The 21,751-nt window shown below is 39.6% G+C and overlaps 1 protein-coding gene across 1 annotated transcript in view; it reads left to right on the forward strand.

Moving 5' to 3' along the window:
• Positions 1-21,751, forward strand: part of LOC149461290 (P2X purinoceptor 1-like) — a 73,297-nt gene that overhangs the window by 16,761 nt on the left and 34,785 nt on the right. The window contains exon 2 of the mRNA XM_089678528.1: positions 11,183-11,330. Within this exon, the coding sequence (XP_089534654.1) occupies positions 11,183-11,330 (148 nt within the window). The remainder of the gene's footprint in view (positions 1-11,182; positions 11,331-21,751) is intronic.

The raw sequence follows: 21,751 nt of genomic DNA on the forward strand, positions 1-21,751 counted from the left end.
ACCTTTTCAGCACAGAGGAACCCTTGAAATAACTTTCGGGACTCAGGGAACCCCTGCTAAAAATGACTATATATACAACTCTGATTATATACAACAGCTGATTCATTAACATGATGGTGAGTAGGAAAAATGTTCCTTACACTTGTAGTCATTTCAGAAGAATTACAGATAGCTAAAAAGACTATTGGTGTCATGGGGAACTTATCTAAGAGGTAGGAACTTATTGCTCAAGGAACCCCTAGCACCTTCTGGAAGAGCCCTAGGGTTCCATAGAACTCTTAATGAAAAGCCTTGGTCTAATCCTGTGTTTTTCAGCCTTTTTTGAGTCACGACACCCTTTAAAATTAAGGACAATATCAAGGCACCCTCTAAAATTATGAACAGTCCTGAGGCACCCTTTAAAATTATGAACAGTCCTGAGGCACCCTTTAAAATTATGAACAGTCCTGAGGCACCCTTTAAAATTATGGACAGTTTTGAGGCTTTTCATTCTAAAGTGTAGAAAAACTATTCTAATAGTTTTATATGATGCAGCAACATCCACACAAGTAGGTCACCCAATGTTAGAGGTGATTTATTCTTCCAAAACAAATACACTTTTGCACACTGGTACTGACTAGTATCCCAATATTTCTCTTCTCCCTCATTTTTTCTCCATCACTGAGCTAACGTGACACCAGCACTGACAGAGAGGGGCAGGGATGCTGTGCAGGCAACTGACATCCTCCTTATCAACTTATGATGTCATTTGGTTGTCAGGATGCTGGCAGATAGTAGGTTGTAATAGTACACAATGAAACCCTTGTGTAACTAAAAGGCAGGCTTGTTCCACCTGCTGGCTTGTATGCAAGTTTTGGGCAATTTTTAGACATTTTGCCAAGGCACCCCTGAAGCACCCTGGTTGAAAGAGGCTGGTCTAATCTATTATTATAAAACCATACTTGAAAAAACAATAGAGAACCCTCATATCAATACAAATGGTTTGAGAATAACATAACCCATACAATTTCATTATATTGGTTAAAAGGTTTCACCATCAAAGGAAAAATAGGCAGTCCTCACGCCATCACAATATATTGGAAGCTTGCGTTTACTTCCAATTTTATAGTGTATTTGGTGAACAGATCCATGCGGTCTTGGGACATGGCTGTCTCATGACTCCTTTCTAACTCTTTTCATGGGAATAATATGGTAAACAGACTTTAGCGTCAAGTCAAAATGTATGAGTTAAATTAACTTTGTTCTTTGCAAAATAAAAAATGCAGCACATCTCTCCAACACACACGTTTCCCTATGTTTTTACCATTTAGAGCTCTTACAAGTATAGAAGAATACCTGTTGGTATGACAGAAATGCACTCAACTTTTGAATGCCTGTTGTAGAAAGGAGCACGTGTATTTTCCTGTGCTGAAATTGTAAGAAATAGTGTTAGCACTTCCCAGTCGTCTTTTGCTAAACTACTCAATCCCTCCCACTCTCCTCACCTCCAAAACATTGAGAGTAATGAAATAATGTTCTGTAGTCGAATACAGAAACTAGTAGGGCTAATAAACTTCCTTAGATGGCACAAAATATGCACAAGACACAGGAAAGCTCTGAATTTCTACCATGATCAACACATATTTATTTACATGTATGACTTCCTTGCTGAGCATACCTCTGCTGTGGCTGCTATTCTGCTATGACCAGCTCTTTCCTTAGGAGGCACTCTACCTTTGATAGATCAGTGACTGGCGAATTGAAGTGGACGGATGTATCCTTTGGAGTCATTTCTATTCAATGCTGGTTTGCTCCTTGCTTCTGGTGAGTGCACAGTGGTTGAGGATTATTGCAGAAGTCACAGAAGTCACTTTTTTATTACTGATCACTATCGGTTCACACAATACATTGGATATTATTATTGCTGGTCATCATTGATCCACAGATTCTTTTCGGGACACTGTAAAATTGTATGAAAGTGAATAACATTTGCATATTCGTCATTTGGTGTTTATGTTTCCAACGTATTCACACAATACGTTAGACATATTCATTGCTAGTCATCACTGACACACAGATTTATTTGGGGCACTGTAATATCGCATGTAAATGAATAACATTCACAAATTTGTAATTTGGTTTTTGTATTGGCGAGGACCTTTATTTATGTGTTACATATTTATTTGTTATTTGCATTTATCAGACATAACAAAACGCTTTCAATTTTGTATTTAACAGACCGCAAGGAATAAGAAAAGATTATAATTAGGTTTTACAAGAACCTAACTATTGAAAGCCTTTATTTTTTCAAAAAAATGTATTTTTAAATTAACGTTTTGTACTAAGTCTGAAGTAAAAGAAAAATGCCTGTGCTAGTTCAAACAATGTGTATAGTTAGTCTGCTGGTAATAGGGACTGATACAAACTACATAACAAACTTTTTTTTTTTTTAGAAGATTTAGAACCTTTTTCAGTGCCCCTGTTTGGGAGAATTTCCTCACCTTCTATTTGAGTGGTGGCAAAACAGGAAATCTCCCAGCAATAAAATCAACTTTCCTGGTGCCTACCTGCCAGCATACCTGTGGCATGCTCTGCCTTTAGCCATTCCCTCAGAACCAGTGAATAGCATAAAATAAAGAACAGTTATTTCCCCGGTTTTACCCTTGTTTTCCTTACATACCAGTGAAGATAAGCAGCAATATCCCTACCTCTGCATAGAGCAGTTTCCAACTGGAGTTAGCCTCTCTCCGAAGCATAGTCCCAGGTCTTGGGCTGCTAAATGCGCTAAACTGTCCCCTTCTGATGGTCTTTTGGGGCAAGCAGGGCTTCCTCATTCAGAATGAAATCTGCTTCATAAGAAGTATCTGCAACGTTTCAGGGCATGGAGTGGCCAGCTTTCCTAGGGTATTTAGCTTTCCTTCTGATTTCACAAAGGTGATTCAGTGCACAAAAGCTCTTTAACTCTTTAAATCTTCCCCTATGGTCCTGGCGTGTGATATACTACATTTCCTGGTTTGTTTTTTGCAGTGCACTGTTTTCTGCTTTTGTCCTTCTTGTTTCCCTCCTCACCCCTTAGTGTTGTGTATATTCTCGAGTTGCCATTGTTGTCTAGGGGACACACGCACGCTTGGCTGGTCCTTTCTGGCTGCCAGCAGATGTATGGGTGATGTCACGCTGCTTACCATGCATGAGTGAAAGATGCGTGCGCCATCTTGGATGAGGAAAGTGTGCCCTTAAACCACAGATGCATTGAGTGGGGCCATTCTGTGAATGTATTTGGCCATTGAGCTGACAATAATGGTTAGGTGGTGGTTAGTGGTGGCTGTTTGATCCTAGGGATTTTTTTTCTCCCTGCTGACAGGTGCTGCTGCTGCTTCTGCATGTCTTGCTGATCCAGGTAATTCTATACATTGTTACATGTTTTTGGCTTCTCTTCAGTCAATATTCCTTTTCCACCTTTTCTGTCAACTTCCTCTTTCTGGCTGGCCACCACTTTCTCATGAGTCATGTGTCAGTCACCACCAAAACAAGACCCCCCATATGCATAATAGATAATGGACCAAGTAAAAAAATTGCTTTTCTTAAGCTTCTAGGCATCTCTGCAGCCACCATTCATGCTTGAGGGAAAAAAAATCCAGGCAGAGACGTAACTCTTCCTCATCCCTAGAGAATGCCCATTGAACAGACCCAGTGCCCTATTAATTAGTCTGTATGGACTGTTTGGGTGTAACTTTTTGATTGACAAAGAGCAGGAGAGTCTCCGGGTAGCATCCCTCCTCAAGCAGGCAGTAAGAGGCTCCATCTCAAAGTTTGCTGCGGCTCTCCCAAAGCAAGATCCCAATTAAGCTCTTCTCCATGATGTACAATAGTTGAAAGAGCATGGAAAGGACGGTGTCTCAGTGATAAGCACTTCTGCCTTGCAGCACTGGGGTCATTCGTATGAATCTTGGCCAGGACACTCTTTGCATGGGGTCTGCATGTTCTCCTTAAAGGTCAGCTGGGCCAAACCCTGAAATAAAGCAGCTGTCACTTACATTCAGAGGCAGGGCAGTACCTGCAGCAACACACTACAGGCTAAATGTGAAGGCAGACCCACTATCTTGCAACTTTAAAGATAACAACAAATGGTTTTTGCATCTTAAGGTGTTCATTATCTGGTTCATCCATGGGACGTTTATTGTGTCTCCAAGCAGTCAAAGGCTACTGATGTTTCTGTCCTGATCTCTGCACCCGAGGACACACTTTTTCCCCTCTGCAGGACTGCAGTCTTACGTAAGCCTTTCCTCTGCTGCCACATTTGTTCCATCTCCAAGTTTTATTCAGGGTTTATATAGGATATAAAGAGAGAATGTAAGGAGAACAACAATATTAAAATACAGTAAATAAAATACAAGCTTGGGTTGAGAGAGGGGGGAAAAAATAATAAAGGGGGTTACAATAATTCGCTGGCACTTTTAATGAGATTCTTGATGAGACTCCTGAGAGAGAACATTTTAGTCATAGTCATTCTGCCCTACTGGTCGCATAGGCCGTGGTTTCCCCCAGCAGTTCATTTTAGCATATGTGCTCCAGTTCCTTTTCCAACCTTCTCAGATCATCTGTCTCGAAGCTGGCTCATACAAGTCCACACAAGCTTGTTTTTTGAGCATGACCATTAATAGTGGTATATTAGTGGGTATAGGATGCTCCTCTAAAGTGGTCTTACCTTGTTGAAGGCAAGAGGACCCTCTACTAATACATGTATGCAGATACGTTTGTTTTCTTGGCTTCAGCAAGAAACTTTACCCCTGCGTCTTTGTCAGTCTCAGAGCTGTCAAACTTTCCACAGACAGGCACAGACCTTAGTCTTAGCCTCAATTCCCTGAAGGTTCAGGTTGTGTCACTATTCACAATAACGAAGACTAAGTGGGCAGAGGTGCCACTGGTGATACAGTTCCTCAGAGCAGTGCTTAGGATTCATCCCCCTTAGGGAAAGGATGTTTTCCTAATGGGTTTATCTGTAAAAGTTCTTTCAAAATGTCCTTTTTGCTCCAACAGAGCAGTGTTTGCTATAGGCCATAATTTAAAAAACAGTGGTTCTCATAGCTGGGATTTCTAAAAGAGAAGTTTCAGAACTACAAACAACGGGGACTTCATAAATATGAAGCAGCTGCCCTGCAAGAAATTTAAAAGCTTGGTAATGATGTCACAGGGAGTAAAAAAAAGCTGTGTCTCATTACAGGAACAAGCTAATAGAAAAATAATTTTGTGATATGCTATAGAGGGAGACAGGGGTTAGAGGTTTGGGATTAATGTTGAGTAATGCCTGGACATACCATTTAGTACTAGCACTCATCTGAAAGCTATTGAAAAAAGTCAAGTCAGAGGTGCCTGCTGACAGGATGCTGTGCATGGGGGAAAAACTGCAAAATGTATCCAAGACCAACATCTATTCTCCTAATAGGTGGGTTGTGCAGCCCAATATGAGCATTGGAATTATACTCTGCAATGTAATCAATGCTATAATAGGTGATGTAGAGATCTGGGGACTAGGGTGTTTTTTTTTTTTTTGTTAGAAAGCACTTTCATTGCCTAACATTTATGTCACCTATGATGCTGTCATAAAACAAGTTTAAACATCACATGATCTGTCTTTTGGCTTTGGTACGTAGGCCATCTGTTATACTTACTTTATTGTGAGCAAACAATTAACACAAATCAAATAAGGAGAGGAACCTTCTACCGGGCACATTTCTATATTGACAAAGGGCAATATGTTTATTTCTTTCTGAAGCTGTTCATTTCTGGAATGTGTGAATGCTCAGGGCCAAATAGTTTTTGTACTTTGGTTGAGTTGGTTGTCATTTACAGCATGCCATAGCCACAGTAACTAGCTATAAATTGAAATGGCATGTAAGTTATACTCACCTTAAAAGAAAACAAGGAGGTGTAGCAATAATCTACTTTCCAGCTGTTCCTAATCTTCGGGCACAGTGCCAAATTTAAAAAAAATACTTGTCCCCAGAAATGAATGTAGCTAGAAATGTCCTTGGATGGATGTATTGGCCAACTACACAATAGGGCCCCTTATTTTCTCCTTAGCCTTTGAATTTTTTTAAAGTATAAGACACTTTACAAAATACTAATCTAATCTTAATATGGAATCTTTTTCCTGCAGTTTCTCCAAAATGGTATAGTCTGATGGCTACAGAAACCGTTTGTCACTTTTGTGTTCTAGTTTCTTCATACTAACATCTGAATCTTTAAATTTCTCTACCAAAGGTGGGACAACAGCAAACAAAAACTACTGCTTTCTCTATAATATATAACACCTGCAAAAACAGATGCCAGAAAAGCATAAGGAGTGCATTTTAGGCCATTTCTGCAGCAAGGTCCCCTTTCTACTTACATATTCCTGGCATCTGTTGCAGTCTGCATTTGTAGACAATGGGGTTGATTTACTAAAGGCAAATAGACTGTGCACTTTGCAAGTACAGTTGTTCTAGAGTTTAGAAAATGAGATACAGCTTCACTTTGCAAAGAATACCCAATCACGTGCAGGGAAAATAAAAACAAAGCATATTTGCTTGCACACGATTGGATGATGCTCATCAACAGAGCTACTGCTCATTTACTAAGCTCTGGAGCAACTGCACTTTGCAAAGTGCACATTCTATTTGCCTTAATAAATCAGCCCTTATATATTTCTGAACACAGCAAGGTAGTCTCCAGTCTTCTTCCTACAAATGACTGCCTGAGCCTAACCTATTATAAAATGTTAGCAGCAAATGAGCCTCATGTGCCCTTCTAAAGCATGTCCCAAAATTATTTTTCTTTATCTTGTTTCTATTGTGGAAATCATATATTATTACTCTCTGTGATGTCATCAACAGGGTTCTTGCAGTGGCAGCTGCTAGGAGCTCGATTCTTATTCATTTAGGCTTACCTCAAAACTTCAGCTTCCAAGAATCCTTTTCCAGTATGTCGGCAGACTCTTTTGATTCAAGGCAGCAGCATTGCTTATTTGGAAAGAAATCAATGTTTGCATGTGGAGAGTACCAGAGGGGTGTGGGGGTTTGGCTGAGTTCTTTAGTTCAGCAGACAGGCCTGACAACACTGGCTTGGATTTCAGTGCAGGTAAGGCACAATTTAGTCTGCACAAGTAAGAAATGTAGGAGCACACTGGGTTTCTGACAGGTTTAGCAGGTATTGTATGTACTATTAGCACGTTTAAAGGGACTAAACATGGGACATTGTACATACCTGACATATTCTTTAAGGTCTAAATAATTGGAAGAACTTATTTCACTTCTAACACAAACAGTGACTATAGCACTGACAGAGAGAAGAGAGTAAAATCAGTGCCAAAACTGGAACCCTATTTTGCAACAGTGCAGTCTAATACCAAAGCCTTGCTCAACAGGAGCAAGCAATACTCATAGGGATTGTTTTACTAAAAGCAAATAGGTTGTTCACTTTGTAAGAGAAGTTGCACTTGCAAGGGAATTTTCCTCAGAGCTTAGTGAATGTGGTAAAATTTCACTTTGCAAAGAAAACACAATTATGTGCAAGTAAAAAGAAAAAAATGTTTTGGTGGAATAGGAAGGCCAGATCCTCCTCCTTTTTTTTATCAAGTATTAGGAACAACCAGGCAGGTACTCTGATAAACTGGTTTTAGTTTAATAAATGTCCTCTGAAGCAAAATTATACACATTGTGCTATCATATGTTAAGAAATCATGCTTAATATCTATGTAGCGCACAAGTGTAGGAGCTGCAGAATGCTTGCACCCTCTGAGTTTGACCCCAGGGGCAAAACACCCAATATTGCTGAGTCAATCACTCTGACACACCCCTGACAAGGAATTAACGAATTAACGACACCAATTTAAGTGAAGCTGTGGTTATATTCACAAAAGGCATCTTACACCAGGATAATAATCCAGCAAGAAATAATATTATACAATACCCCTAACTCTATGCAGAGACCAACTACGCTAACAGTAACAGGAGAGGCAAGGAATAACCAGGCCCAGATTTTTCTACCAATGATTAAATCAACCTAAACTGTAGCAAGGACACTGAGGGCACAGTGGTGTTAGCCGGATTGCAGGATCAAGACCTCTTTTTGACTATGCCTTCGCCAAGTCACCCTAATGGGACTCTGATAATTCCAAGTCTGGCTGCAGATCTTTGATAAAATATTCTCCATTTAAGGATGTCAGAATTTAATAATGTCCTCAAATGGAACAAGTAATGAAAAAAAATTGTAACAGAGGACAACACTTATAATTTGCCGGATTGGTTGGGGCCCATACGGTGGTTCACATCTTATGGAGTTTACTGGTTTTCTCCTAGTCAAAAACAATAAGCCGTTAAACAGAATAAACTATCAGGTGCTTAAGCGGATTACTGAAGTCAGTTTCAGTAGTGTAGCAAGTTCAGTGTAAAAGACAGGTGGGAGGAGAAAGGGAGATTATCTGTCTAATGATGTGAAGGTTCAGGTGGTAAACTAACAAAGTCAATGCAATTGTCTGCAAGTGGTCTGATTGGTTGGGTGGGTTCTCGAAGGGATGGCAGAAGCAAATTGTGTTAGACTAAAGTGTTTGTATCTGTTAAGCAGTGGAAAGGATGAGTTAGCAACTCTCACACCAGCTTCTCCACTTCAGCAGTAGGGTCTGTTGGTGGAAGGGCCCCTCATATGCTCATGTACTGACCTTGTGTGGACTTGTTTGGGTCTTCTGCACACTCAGGATGATGCCACGACTCGATCAAAGTTCCTGTACAGATTGGCAACTCTGCTATGCTATTGCAGGACACTGCAGGTGAACTAACAACTCCGGTCTAAGCTTCGGATGTGACTGCAAGGAGATGGGCAATGCTTTTCTGTGTCACTAGGCAGGTGGGGGACTGGCTGAGCAGGAAGCTCAGACTCCACACTCTGCTTTCCCCTTTGTCTCTGTCCTTGATCTGGCACCAAGTGCCTCCAGTTTTCCCGGGTGGCTTTGTAAAAGCATATCTCTCTGCTGTCCTTGGTTGCAAAGGCCCTTGGGAGCTACAGTCACTTTCCCAGCAGAGAGCAGTCCCACCAAAAATCTGATGGAACTATATATCCCCTGATTCATCTCTTCAACGCTCTCCTCCCCTTGGCATCTGGTCCAAGCCAACCAGGAGGGGACAATGGAAGTCAATGCAAACTTAATGTGTGAACATGCTGGGACTTGTTGTCTCACAGTTATTGATGCAAATAGTTAGTCTTTACTCAGGGAACTATAAATGGAGATCTGATGGGGGAACTCTATAAATGGAGACCTGACTGGGCCATTGCATGATTATGTGTAGCATTGTAACAGGTCTGTCTAGGGGGCAATGTCACAGAGGAACTGTATAATGGCAACATGAGACTAAAGTACTAGTCTTTGTGTAAAACGTGTAGAGGAATATGGAAAACTGCAGCATAAGTAAACAACTGGGTTTGAAAGGTTGGAAAATACAGTCTGTAAAAGATTGTCCTAGAGTCAAGAGACAGTAGATAGCTGTATGCTACAGAATCTATGGCTGGGATTAAATATGATGTGCTTTGATGTTCTGCTGGTAAAGTCAACAAAGGGATGAGATTTACAGACAGAACTCAGCTGAAGGCGAGTTTAGACACTGAATGAGAAATGCTTTCGTTCTGTGAAATTCAAGTGTTAAGGGCACTTTGTTCTCCTGAAAAGAAAACAGGAGAAATAAACAGGAGTTTGTTCTGTTTGTTACCGTGACCATGTGTTTGTGAACTGTGTTTATTATTATTATTATTATTATTATTATTATTATTATTATACAGGACTTATATAGTGCCAACAGTTTGCTCAGCACTTTACATTATGGAGGGAGACAATACAGTAACAATACAGTTCAATACAAGAGGGATTAGAGGGCCCTGCTCGTTGGAGCTTACAATCTAGGAGGGTTTATAGAGTTTCAAGTGGCAATTACATGGTCCCCTAACACAAGGGGTGTATTAAAAAAAATGCAACACAATTAGCCCATTGAAAGTGCATGTACATTCGTTCTGTGAATGAGACAAAAAAACAAATGTTATTAGACTATTTCCTGTGCAGGACGAATGTTTGTTTATTGATTTAAAATGTTAAACACTGCATTTAGCCACTAGATGGTGAAAATCAAGGAAAACCATGTCATCCTGCACAGGAAATAGCCTAATAACATTATTTTTTTAAAAAGATGTAATATAATATATAAATATAAATACACCCCAAGGTGTCCCTACCACTAAATTCTGCCACCAGCATTTAAAGTATATGTAAACCTAGGAAAAAAGTTATATATTGCAACATACTAGTCCTTAGATGGTTGTATTTTTTTCCCACATTTTTTTTCCTTAAACCATGGTAATCCTGCCAGTAACACACTTCCTGATTTAGGGTGACAATGCTCACATACTGTACTGTATCTATGGAGGAGCAGTGTTGTCACACCTGGATGGGGCTACAGAACTACTCCTCTTCTTGTCTCTGTAACATAGGAATCAGAGTGTTTTGTAGTTCACAGAGATAGTTGAGAACAATTCTATGTGTGCCCCAATTGAAAATAAAAAGTCAGATCTCCTGAATTGTATACATGTTCTGGTTTAGCAACTCAGAAATAAGTGAAAGTACACAAACCATCACAGCACACCACAAGGCCCAGCTTCAGTATCCAGAATCAATGGCACCAAAACATTCCATCCAGGCCACAAGGGAACAAAAAATAATGAAGTGATAGGATCCTTTGAAATGTCACTGTCCCCTTTTTGTCCAGTGGTTTGGTATCCCCTTTTAAATTGATGGCCACTGGTTTGGTTCCACCATCACATTACAGCAGAAGAATGCAATGTTTCAGGGCCTTGCTTGACCCCTTCGCCAAGCATGTGACATGCCTGATGAAGGGGTCCTGCATGGTCCTGAAACATTGAACGCTTCCTCTGTGATGAGATCAGTTTGAGTAAAAAGCTTTGGACATTATCTGAAGATCCATGGTGTGCTGGCAAATTTGTACCTTGCTTTTGGTACACTACAGACAGTAAAGAGACTTATTCAAGTACTATAGTTCAAATAACATTTTTTCTTGTGCAGTAAATAAATTTACAGTGGTACTGCAAGGCATTTTATTATGTGTTCAAATTTGTAATGGTGAGTTTTTTTTCTTCTTTTTTTGTTTTTTTTAATGTTTACATTTAGGTGGGTATTTTTGTATGAAAAAGGCTACCAAGATGTAGATGACATCATCAGTTCAGTCTCCATAAAATTAAAAGGATTAGCAGTTATCAATCTTACAACTCTAGGAACAGAGATCTGGGATGCAGCTGACTATGTGTTCCCTCCACAGGTAAGATGTACGTACACGTTACACAAAGACGCTTTTTATTTAACCACTTCAAGTCCGGACACTTTTACTCCCATCCTATACAGGCCAATTTTCAGCTTTCAGTGCTGTCGCACTTTGAATGACAATTGCGCAGTCATGCAACACTGTACCCATATAAATTTTTTTGAATTTTTTTTTAGACAATTAAAACTTTATTTTGGTGGTATTTATTCACCACTGGGATTTTTATTCTTTTGCTATATAAATGAAAGTCCAAACATTTTGAAAAAAAGTGTTTTTCTTATAAAATTTTGCAAATAAATAATCTTTCTTCATAAATCTTGGCCAAAATGTATTCATCTATCTTTTTAGTAAAAAAAATAACCCAAATTAGTTTATAACAAAAAATTATAATTTTTTACAATTTTTTTTTACTTTTTTTAATATTATTGTTTATTTATTTTTTTGACATACTGTCACCCTAGCAGTACAGTGTCACCATAGTGACACTGTACTGCTTGTGGGGGGTGATGAAGACTTTTTTTTTTTTTTTACACTGATTGCTTTTACACCCATATAGGCTGTAAAAGCAATCATTTCTCCTTCTCTCTGGCTGCATTTTTGCAGCCATTGAGAAATACTGTGTGAGCTGTGATCTGTCACAGCTTGTCACATGGTACAAGGCTGTTGTGAATAGCCTTGTACCATGTGACCTCTGTGATCATTCACATATTTTACACGTAGTAAGCAATGATGTCAGAAGTGACATCTTGCTTACTACTCTTCATGTGATCACATGATCGGGACCTCACACAGAGGACCCGTACAGCGATTGGTGTTCCTCTGTGTCCGGAGGACACAGCGGGCACTCGATCGTGGTGCTGCACGCTCCCAGGAAGCGTGCACAATCCAAAATAGCGGGCGCCGTTTATGAACGGCAACCTGCCCCTGGACTGCCACCGTCCAGACGTTTATGTACATGGGGCGGGTGCAGGGGCGGACTGACAACTCACGGGGGCCCCCGGGCAATAGGGGATTATGGGGCCCCTGTGTCCTTGCCCAAACTCAAAAAAGCCTACAAAAAAGGTACCAGGGGCATCTCATGGGGCCCCCTACTGACCCTGGGCCCTCGGGCAGTGCCCCGAGTTTCCAAATGGTCAGTCCGCCCCTGGGTGGATGGGAAGTGGTTAAAGCAGTTATAGCCCCAAAAACAAAAAAGATATTATATTTCAGCTTAACAACTCTTAACTGTGGTGGCAGCATTAGTTTCCTTTTTGGCTTTTTTTCTCTAATATTCTACTGGTGATCCAGTCAATAAAGCTGTTATTTTACAATTTCCTTTAACTGACCAAGCTGTCCAGCAACAGTGGCAGGTGGAGGGCTGACACAAACCATTTAACGCTGAATGGCATGTTTACAACGGTAATCTTTTATTCATTTATGTAAAACCTTTATCTCAAAAGGGGAAAAAAAATCCTAAAAAGTGTTAGCTGGAGTTAATCTACATCTGCTAGTGAAACTAAGGCTGGCCATACATTATACAATTATCTGGAGATTTTTGGTTTAGATTTACCAAAAACCATATAATATGAGGTCAAACCTAAACAACACTTTCAGTTGTATCCAATTAGGCAGGCCCTTGCACTACACAGTTGAAGGTAAATCTAAAGGAAATTGGGCAGAAAATTGGAAGATAATTGTATAATGTATGGCCAGCCTTACACTGCCCTCTTCCCATCCAGAATTCACCCTAAGACAAGAAGCGTGTTACTTGCCGAATCACCTGATATGCAAAAATGAAGCATGATGTTTTGGAATGTTCTCTTTTATGAGTATTTTCTGCATTGCCATATTCTAAAAACTGTAAATGATGTGTTAAAATAAAAATGTGTGCATAACATTAGAACCAAGTGGCTCAGTAACTGGTAGAAATGATGCAATCAGAAAAATAATTACAGTGTCAGAAAAAAAATTGTAATAAAAACGCTTCTAAACGCAAACACATATAAACGCGGTATGAAAACATGGCTAAACTGATGTTTTTTAACCTACGTTTTCCAGCAGTCAGTTTTCACCATTCAGAAGAGTTTTCCAAATGCCCCGTGTACATGAGTCCTTAGAGACTGAAATCTCTAATGAGCGGTGGGAATGTGCATTCAGAAATGTGTTTTCAGCTATCAGATGTGTTAACCTTTGGGAGCTAAAGCACACAATTTCCACAAGATGGTATCTAACTCCTTACCAAATGGCCAAATTCTCAGAACAACATAGTCCTCAATGCTGAAGAAACTGTGGTCAGATTAGTACTCTATTACATATATTATGGACATGTAAAAATATTAGAAGCTATTGGTATAAAGTCTTCCACATGATATTGGAAATTACTGGGATATTAAAATAACCAGATCCTACCCTAGCCATTTTGAATATAAATATAGATACATATCCAGTCCATTATCGACTGAAATTCTTCTAGTATCAGGACTTACCATTACTATACACTGGAAAAAAGACTTAGCCCCTTCTCTAAAAGAAGTCATTGAGCTAGTCCAGACCCACTTCATCTATCAGAAATCTTTAGCTTACCTAAACAATAGAATTACTACATTTGACAAAGCTTGGAAACCCTGGTCCGACTGGCTCAGAACTGTAACCTAAGATATTTTTGTTTAACCTGTTTTTGGATACTCTAAAATGATTATTTCATGGAACAAGTAGGGATGTTAGGAATTATTCAATATTTCCTATTTTCTCTTTCTTAAACTTTACCACAACACCTATACTGTGATATTGTATAGCTTTTCACTGTCCCATTTTTAGTTTTTTTTGTTGTAACTATATTTGTAAAACCAAATAAAAATGTATTATGAAAAAAAAAGAAATGCTTCAAGAAACTACTCAGCCACATTAAAAAATGTGTTCTGCCAGTACTGGATATTTACCAATTTGCCTTTAGTGGGGAGGATACTATCATATTAGGCTTATGTTCACCCACTTTGAGGGCATAAACAGTTGCACCTGAATGCTTTATATTGATTTTGGTTGGGTGTTTATTGCAATTTTACCCATGACACTAAAATTTAAAATTTAAATTAAAATTACTGGGGTTAAGCCCAACCCTTTGTAATTGGTTGATGGTTTTCCTTATCAACAGGCAGCAGATGGAAAAAAAATGACAGTTACTACTCCCTGACTCTGTCCTTTAGTACAGGGTTCATCAGAGACTGTATTTCCAGAGGAAGCTGTGGAAGGTTGTTTTTTGGAGCAGGTACTCCTCAGCTTCTATAGGGCTGCCATTGAGAGTCTGTTGACTTATCACAACTCTGGCAAGGGTCATGAACAGTCCATGATATAAATGCCTTACAGAGCATGATTTTTACGGAACTGGGGGAAAGTAGATGACTCAAGAGAGCCTAAAGCATAGAGAAGGAGATGTTTTCACCCAGGTAATACTTCGTTTAAATTGTTGCCTTTTCGTAGATGGTTTGAGCTTTGCCTCTCACACTCCCAGGCTGCAAAATAGTTTCTTGTCTGGTCAGCACAGCTCTTGAAATCCCATGTGGCTCAGAGCTAATTAGGCTAAGGGAGTGTATTCTATTTGTTGTGTGAACGTTTTAAAGTGGGAATTGCATGAGTTTTTTTATGTGATATGGCTACATCTGTATTTCATTTTATGTTTTTTATTGCGAAATGATAATGAATTCTTCTTAAATGATTCTTCTCTTCATGATAATCATATTCTTCCCTACTATATCCAAAACTAAAAAAATGTTTTGGCTATATGTACATTTTAAATGTTGTATTAGTTTCTTGTTCAGATCTAATAAAACATTTAGCTGTTCTATTCTGCATTTGAGCTGTTAGTTTGTAAGTAAAATTTGATACAATTCCACTTTTTTGAATACTAAGAAGCATACTAAAATCTCATACAGCACTATAGGAAAAGGAAATAAAAGCAAAGGGAAGTGTTGAATTACTTTATTTATTTAGTTATTTCATTATTATTATTATTAATTTACTCAGTGCTTTACATGTATATTATACATTCACATCAGTCTCTGCCCTTAAAGAGCTTACAATCTATGGTCTTTATCTCACATTCATACATACACATACTAGGGCCAATTTAGAAAGGAGCCAGTAAACCTACCAGCATGTCTTTGGAGTGTGGAAGGAAACCGGAGTACCTGGAGGAAACCCACATTACACAAAAAATAATGTGTAAAGAGCTGATAAAATAAATCACAGCAGTAATTATGGTTGGATACTACAGTCTCATAATCACAAGAGTAGTGGTAACCTTTGTATATCCCTGTACTACATTCTAGGATGTAAGCTAGTAAATATTGTCATCAATACATACTTAGATGTGGTACATTGTGCCACATAACATTGGTGGCAAGCATGTAAAAGGTTGTTTTTTTTGGTTTTTTTTTAAATAAACATTATTTATTATAATATAATGATAGAGTTAAACATGTAGGCAAACAGTTAAATATACAGCTGAAATATATATGTATGACTTTGTCTATACCCAGGTCTTAAACATTCACTTTTATTCACTACATCCATAGCACTATAGTCCAGGAAAGGTTGGGACTGGATAGTGAAGTAGCAGCAGCTTATTGATGAGGTCATCTTTGTGCTCTCTTTTCCAATCGACAAGATCCATTTATTACAATCACACTACTCTGCAATATAGTAAAGAATAACTGGATTACAGGAGACTAGCACAAAGACAGACAAAGATATAATTAAATATACATATTCTTTTAGTATCTTTTAGTAAATACATATATGCATTAAGTGAGGTATTATATATTTGGCAGCACAATTTATGAGAATATGATTGCCAAACATGTTTCTGTTATTGTACCGGATCTGAACTTATAACCCATTTAAAACCCACAAGCCATTCTTTAACTTCGTTTTTGTGGCAAACTGAAGATTAAATCTTAAGAGATTTTGGAAACATACGGCAGTTTATTTAGCTATTTTATAATATAGTAAAATATGTAGTCTGAATAAAAAAAAACAAATTATACATGATATAATACCAGATACCAGATATACAGATATACAGAAATACAGGGTGCAGCAACATAACTTCCTTTTTTCAAAACGCAATAAAACCCATTTTATGAGTCAGAATTGTTTTATTGTCTTTAATAATGTAGGTACATATCTAAAGTTCTGTTTTACACAGTTTTGAAAATCATATCAGGTAGGTGACTCCCCCTATTGTCCATACACTGAATAAGTGAATTCAGACCAGTATGTGAACATGTTGGAGGAATTTGTTTTTCCATGACTTGATGAATTGGACTTAGGGGACATTTGGTTCCAACAGGACGGAGCAACGGCTCACACTTCAAGAGCATCAATGGCTGTTTTAAGGGAACACTTCCGGAGCGCCTCATCTCAATAAGGGGCGATTTGGAGTGGCCAGCCCGCTCCCCCGATTTGGCCCCTTGCGACTTTTTTTTGTGGGTTTTTTTTAAATCCCACGTTTACATAAACCGTCCAAGGACCCTACAAGACCTGAAGGCCAACATCCGTGCAGAAATTGCCAACATATCCGCTGCTATGCTGGTAAGGGTCATGAAAAACGCCAGAAATTGGCTTATTCAGTGTATAGACAATGGGGGGCGTCACCTATCTGATATGATTTTCAAAACTGTGTAAAACAGAACTTTAGATATGTACCTACATTATTAAAGACAATAAAAACAATTCTGATTCATAAAATGGGTTTTATTGTGTTTTGAAAAAAGGAAGTTATGTTGCTGCATCCTGTATTATCCCTCATTGCATTTATGTTCCCCAGCCTCATGGTCTAATTTTTGGCCATACAATAAGTGGACAGAAAAATTCTGGATTGCCCCTATACACACTAATTCAATGCTCTGGAGCTAGTCCCTTCTAGTTCCTAACACTGAACTGCTTTCCCCGATGTATTTTATCCAACATATTTAATGGGCAAACAAAAGAAAAACATCAGTTCTCCTCCCCAAAATCAGTTATGACATCCTTTTTGTGCATGTTCATAATCTAAACAGTCCAACACCACATATGTTCCACCCTTGCTGTGTGCATGTCCTCCTGGGATTTTACCAACTTGCCAATCCTTTGACTGCTCTCCTGTGCAAGATAAATATGAGCTCCCACAGACTGCTTTCTGTAGCTATCTTCCAATTCATCACTGCACTAGCTCTTTCACTAGAGACCTTACCTTCAATAAGATTACACAATTTGAGCAGGTCTGCCTAAATGGACCCTCAGAGAAAGACAAATCTTAGTTACCCTACCAGAGGACCCGTTTCCTAAACACTCCTAAATGAAGACATATGAGGGGATCCTTGTGGGGTGACTACCTGTACCAACCACTGTGGCAAATCATTTGGTCCCTGGCACAAAAGTTTTTTGATCTGACAATATTATACTATTTCAGGTTTAATAGTCATTTATTGCTTTTGGTTAATTGTACATTTCAGTCATTGTCCTATGATACTAAAAAGCCAGCCTCCCAAAACTGATATTTTATATATAGGTGGAGCCCGGCTGATTGAGTCATCCCTTTGCATATTTTATGTCTTGGGTACTCCACTAGCAAGACCACCTTCCACATCCTGACTTGTCCTCTGCATTTCCAGGGAGTATAAGTATTCCTCTTCACCTTAGCATCTTCCTCCTGTTACATTCTCCATAAAATACATAAAAAGAAAAATGAGAGAGTTGGAACCTATCATAATGGACAAGGCAGGTGTTCAGGCTCAGAAATTCAAGTACTTATCTCAACTGAATTCCTGAGAAATATAAGACATTTTCAGGTAGTTTAACTCTCCTGTATTACCAAAAGCTGAAAACTCAGTTCTGAGTTGGCTGGTCCTTTAGGGGAAGTTGTGTGTGGACATATAAATTATATGTTTAACATACAGCATCTCTATTACAATTGCCATAGGAATGCTACACTTTGATTTTTTTTTTCAGTGTATGTATAGACAAAACTGTCTTGGTGTACATAATTACCAGGTCAGAGGTCCAAAATGTTAAAGTATTCACTATAACAAGATGTGAGGTGAAATCTCCAAAGGGTTACCAGTTCCAGTGATAACTGTCAAAGAGGGTAATTCTACTCAGTATGTAGAGATTTCCGCTAGCTTACCGCTGTGTTTTTGGAACAGGAAGTGAAAGGAAATCTCCCCAGTGTTATACAGGCAGCAAATAAATAGACTGACAGGGGTTTTAGGCATGTCTCACTTTTTCCAAAGATAAAGATTTCTCAAAGTTTTGGCTATACATACACTTTAAAGGCCAGTGCCAGCAAAGAAAAAAATCTTTTTTCTATCAGGCTATTATTACAGTTTGTATCTTCTCGTCCTGCTATCATAGGTTTTCAAGTGGAAAGGAATGAAGGCATGAATAAAAACTGTAATTAGGCTTTAATAACTCATCTTGTTGGGGGTCTTTAAGGGGCAAGAGGCTTGATTTTAACTTAAAGTGGAATTGTGCCCCCCCAAAAAATCATAAGACAGTCAAAGATAAAAGTATAATGTACTTGCCAATAATGTAAAAATGAGAAGCTATCTGGACTTTATTACTCTTCTTGCAGTCCTAAATGGAAACTAGGTCTTTTGCTACTCCTTTTCCATATAGCGACACTATTTTTACTATTGCTCATCACCTCTCTTCCTGGTAGATTCACCTGCCATTCTTCATTGTCCCTAAGTCCCATGTATGTGCACTGTAAAGTTTGGCTGCAGCATTGACATGACCAGGGGCGGACTGACCATTTGGAAACTCGGGCACTGCCCGAGGGCCTGGGGTCACTAGGGGGCCCCATGAGATGCCCCTGGTACCTTTTTCATAGGCTTTTTTGAGTTTGGGCAAAAACACAGGGGTCCCATGATCCCCTATTGCCCGGGGGCCCCATGAGTTGTCAGTCCGCCCCTGTACATGACCAAAGAAATCCCTCCCCCTTCTGCAGGTGAACCCTATGCCTGACCTTGCTTCACATATTGGCTGAACGGTTTAATGAGCATAGAGGAAGGACTATGTGCATAATCTTTGTAAACAGATCAGTCTTCTTTGCCTCTCTTTGGGGCTCCTTTAGAATAAATGGTTGCCAGTAGAACAGAGGGGTAAGTGGGCATCTGCACCTGGCTGACACTTGTTGTCTACTATCACTGTACATTGCAGAGGGAGTGTGCCAGGTGCTGTGATGGCAGATGACAGGGGGATCTGGTGAGCACCTTTCTATACTCTGTGCTCTGCTTTCCATGTGTGATGTTGAGGGATTCAATCTCTTATAGAATGCTGCAAAGAAAGTCACAGACTTTCTCTGCCTGACATGTGGATACAGTACGAAGACCAAGACCACTTTCATAAATGGTGATTTTGCTCTGACAAAAAATGCAACTCTCTCCAATGTATCAACAACTCCCTTCCCTCTTAACAAATCAGCTGTCATAATCTCTGCCTCTCCATATTGTCAGCACAGTGCCTGAATTAGATCCTGCAACTCCCTAGAGACAACTCTGCCTTTTGGCTAAGATCAAGTGTAGTATCTGTTCTTATCAGTGTCCAGTAGGGGCGCTCCACCGTCATTCTTGCTTTTAGGTGAGGATGGCTGGCTGTATAGTACCCCTGCTGGTATGATGGGGGCTCTGAAGGTTAGTACTGGCTGGAAGAGAAACCGAGGTGCCAACAGGCTGTTGGGGCCCAGGAGTAATTCCCCTGGGAAAACTGGAGGGGCCCAGTTCCTCCTAATTTGAATGGGTCTACCTTGTCTGGCCAGGGGCTGGGGAGGCAGAGAGTCCGTGGAGCAGTGCCCCCTGAGATTGGTCGCCTCAGGGATGCTCCTAGTAACACACGGGGGTGGGAACCCAAGTGTGATAAGTGCACATGGTCACTGTTCCAAACACTTTTTCTATACTGCGCCTTTTAGGGAGAGTCCTTTTGGCTAAGTCCAGGGCAATTTTTTTGCTATGGACCTAGCCAGTGCACAATTGCACAGCTACTTATTTATTTATTTATTTATATATGTATGTATTTATTTTTCTCCCACTGTTTTGTCACCTTTCACTTATGTGTGTGTTTTTTTCTCACTAGGGTGGAGGGTGTGGGTCCTCAGGCCAGCCCTGAAGTCTATGAAGGGGATGCGTGGCCATTAGGTTCCTTCCTCCCTTGTTCCTGGGGGGGGGGGGGGGGGGGGGTCTCTCTTCAGGAGAGCTCTCTGACCTAGTACTTGGTGGTCGGCTTCGGCTAGCCAGAAGGAAAAGGGTCCGCCAGGCCTTTTGGCTAGATGGACCATGTGGAAACCTTTGTCCCTGTCAGGAGCCTTGCACCCCGGGGAATCAGGGTAGAGCTTACCCCTTTGGTGTGTGGACTAAAGCACACCCCTTAGTGCACTTTGTTGTGGTTTGCACTTGCACATTTTTTATTCACCTACGGGTTTTTGTTTTTCGCACCTCCCCGAACTTAAAGAATAAAACTCCCTAGAGACAACAGAGTTGGTCCCATCATTCATGAGACGGGAGTTCAGCAATTGACCTTTGATACACAAGGGTTGATTTACTAACGGTATTAGATTTTTACCTATGCAAGGGACGTTTCCCTTAGATTAGTAAATTAGGTGAAGCTCTACTGACTGCCATCATCCAATCATGTGCATGTGATCGGGTATTATTCATAAGCATTCATCTCATTCACTAAGCTAAGGGAAACTGTGCCTGCAAAATGCCAATTCCCTTGCAAAGTGAACAGCCTCTGTCTTTAGTAAATCAACTCTAGAGCCTCAAATAAAAGTCGTAGAAGTTATGTGACAGCTATTATATAATGCCTAAAGTTTGCTTTACATTAGTGACAGAAGTTCTGTCTTTGAGATTATAGGACCTGGTTTTTATGGAGAAATGTAGTCACAGGAGATCATTAGGAGGGAAGACTGTGGCTCTGTTATCATGAAAACATTTGCTGTTGTCCCTCCCAATAGCAATGTCTCCACTGCAGTGCAAGTAGCATATTTTGGCTTAAATATGCTGAAATCACTGTTCAGGCTGTGCCTGAGCAGTTAAGGTTTCAATACAAATAATTTAGGATTTCACAGCTTGGAAGGGACACAAGGAACCTGAAGATCATTAGTGCCTGAAGAAAATTAATTATCATGTCATAAGGGTAAGCTTCACTTTGGAGAAATTTTTAATATATGTGTAAAATTCCACCCTCAACTGTCAAATAAAATGTACTGTATTAAAAAAAGTAATATTAAATAAAAAAATACTTATATTTGAAAATGATCCTGTTAACTGCAGGTCTTGCCTGAGACACAGGAGAAGTTCAAGTGCCTGAAGTGCAGAAGCAGTGTAAATTCCCACATACATAGAGTGGCCTCCTTACCCAAACAAAACTTTCCTAGTTAGACCAAGTGAAAATACTTCTCTAGC

The sequence above is a fragment of the Staurois parvus genome, unplaced genomic scaffold, assembly GCF_062004578.1.
Source record: "Staurois parvus isolate SC_StPar_1 unplaced genomic scaffold, SC_StPar_1.0 ptg000206l, whole genome shotgun sequence".
NCBI classification, from domain to species: Eukaryota; Metazoa; Chordata; class Amphibia; order Anura; family Ranidae; genus Staurois; species Staurois parvus.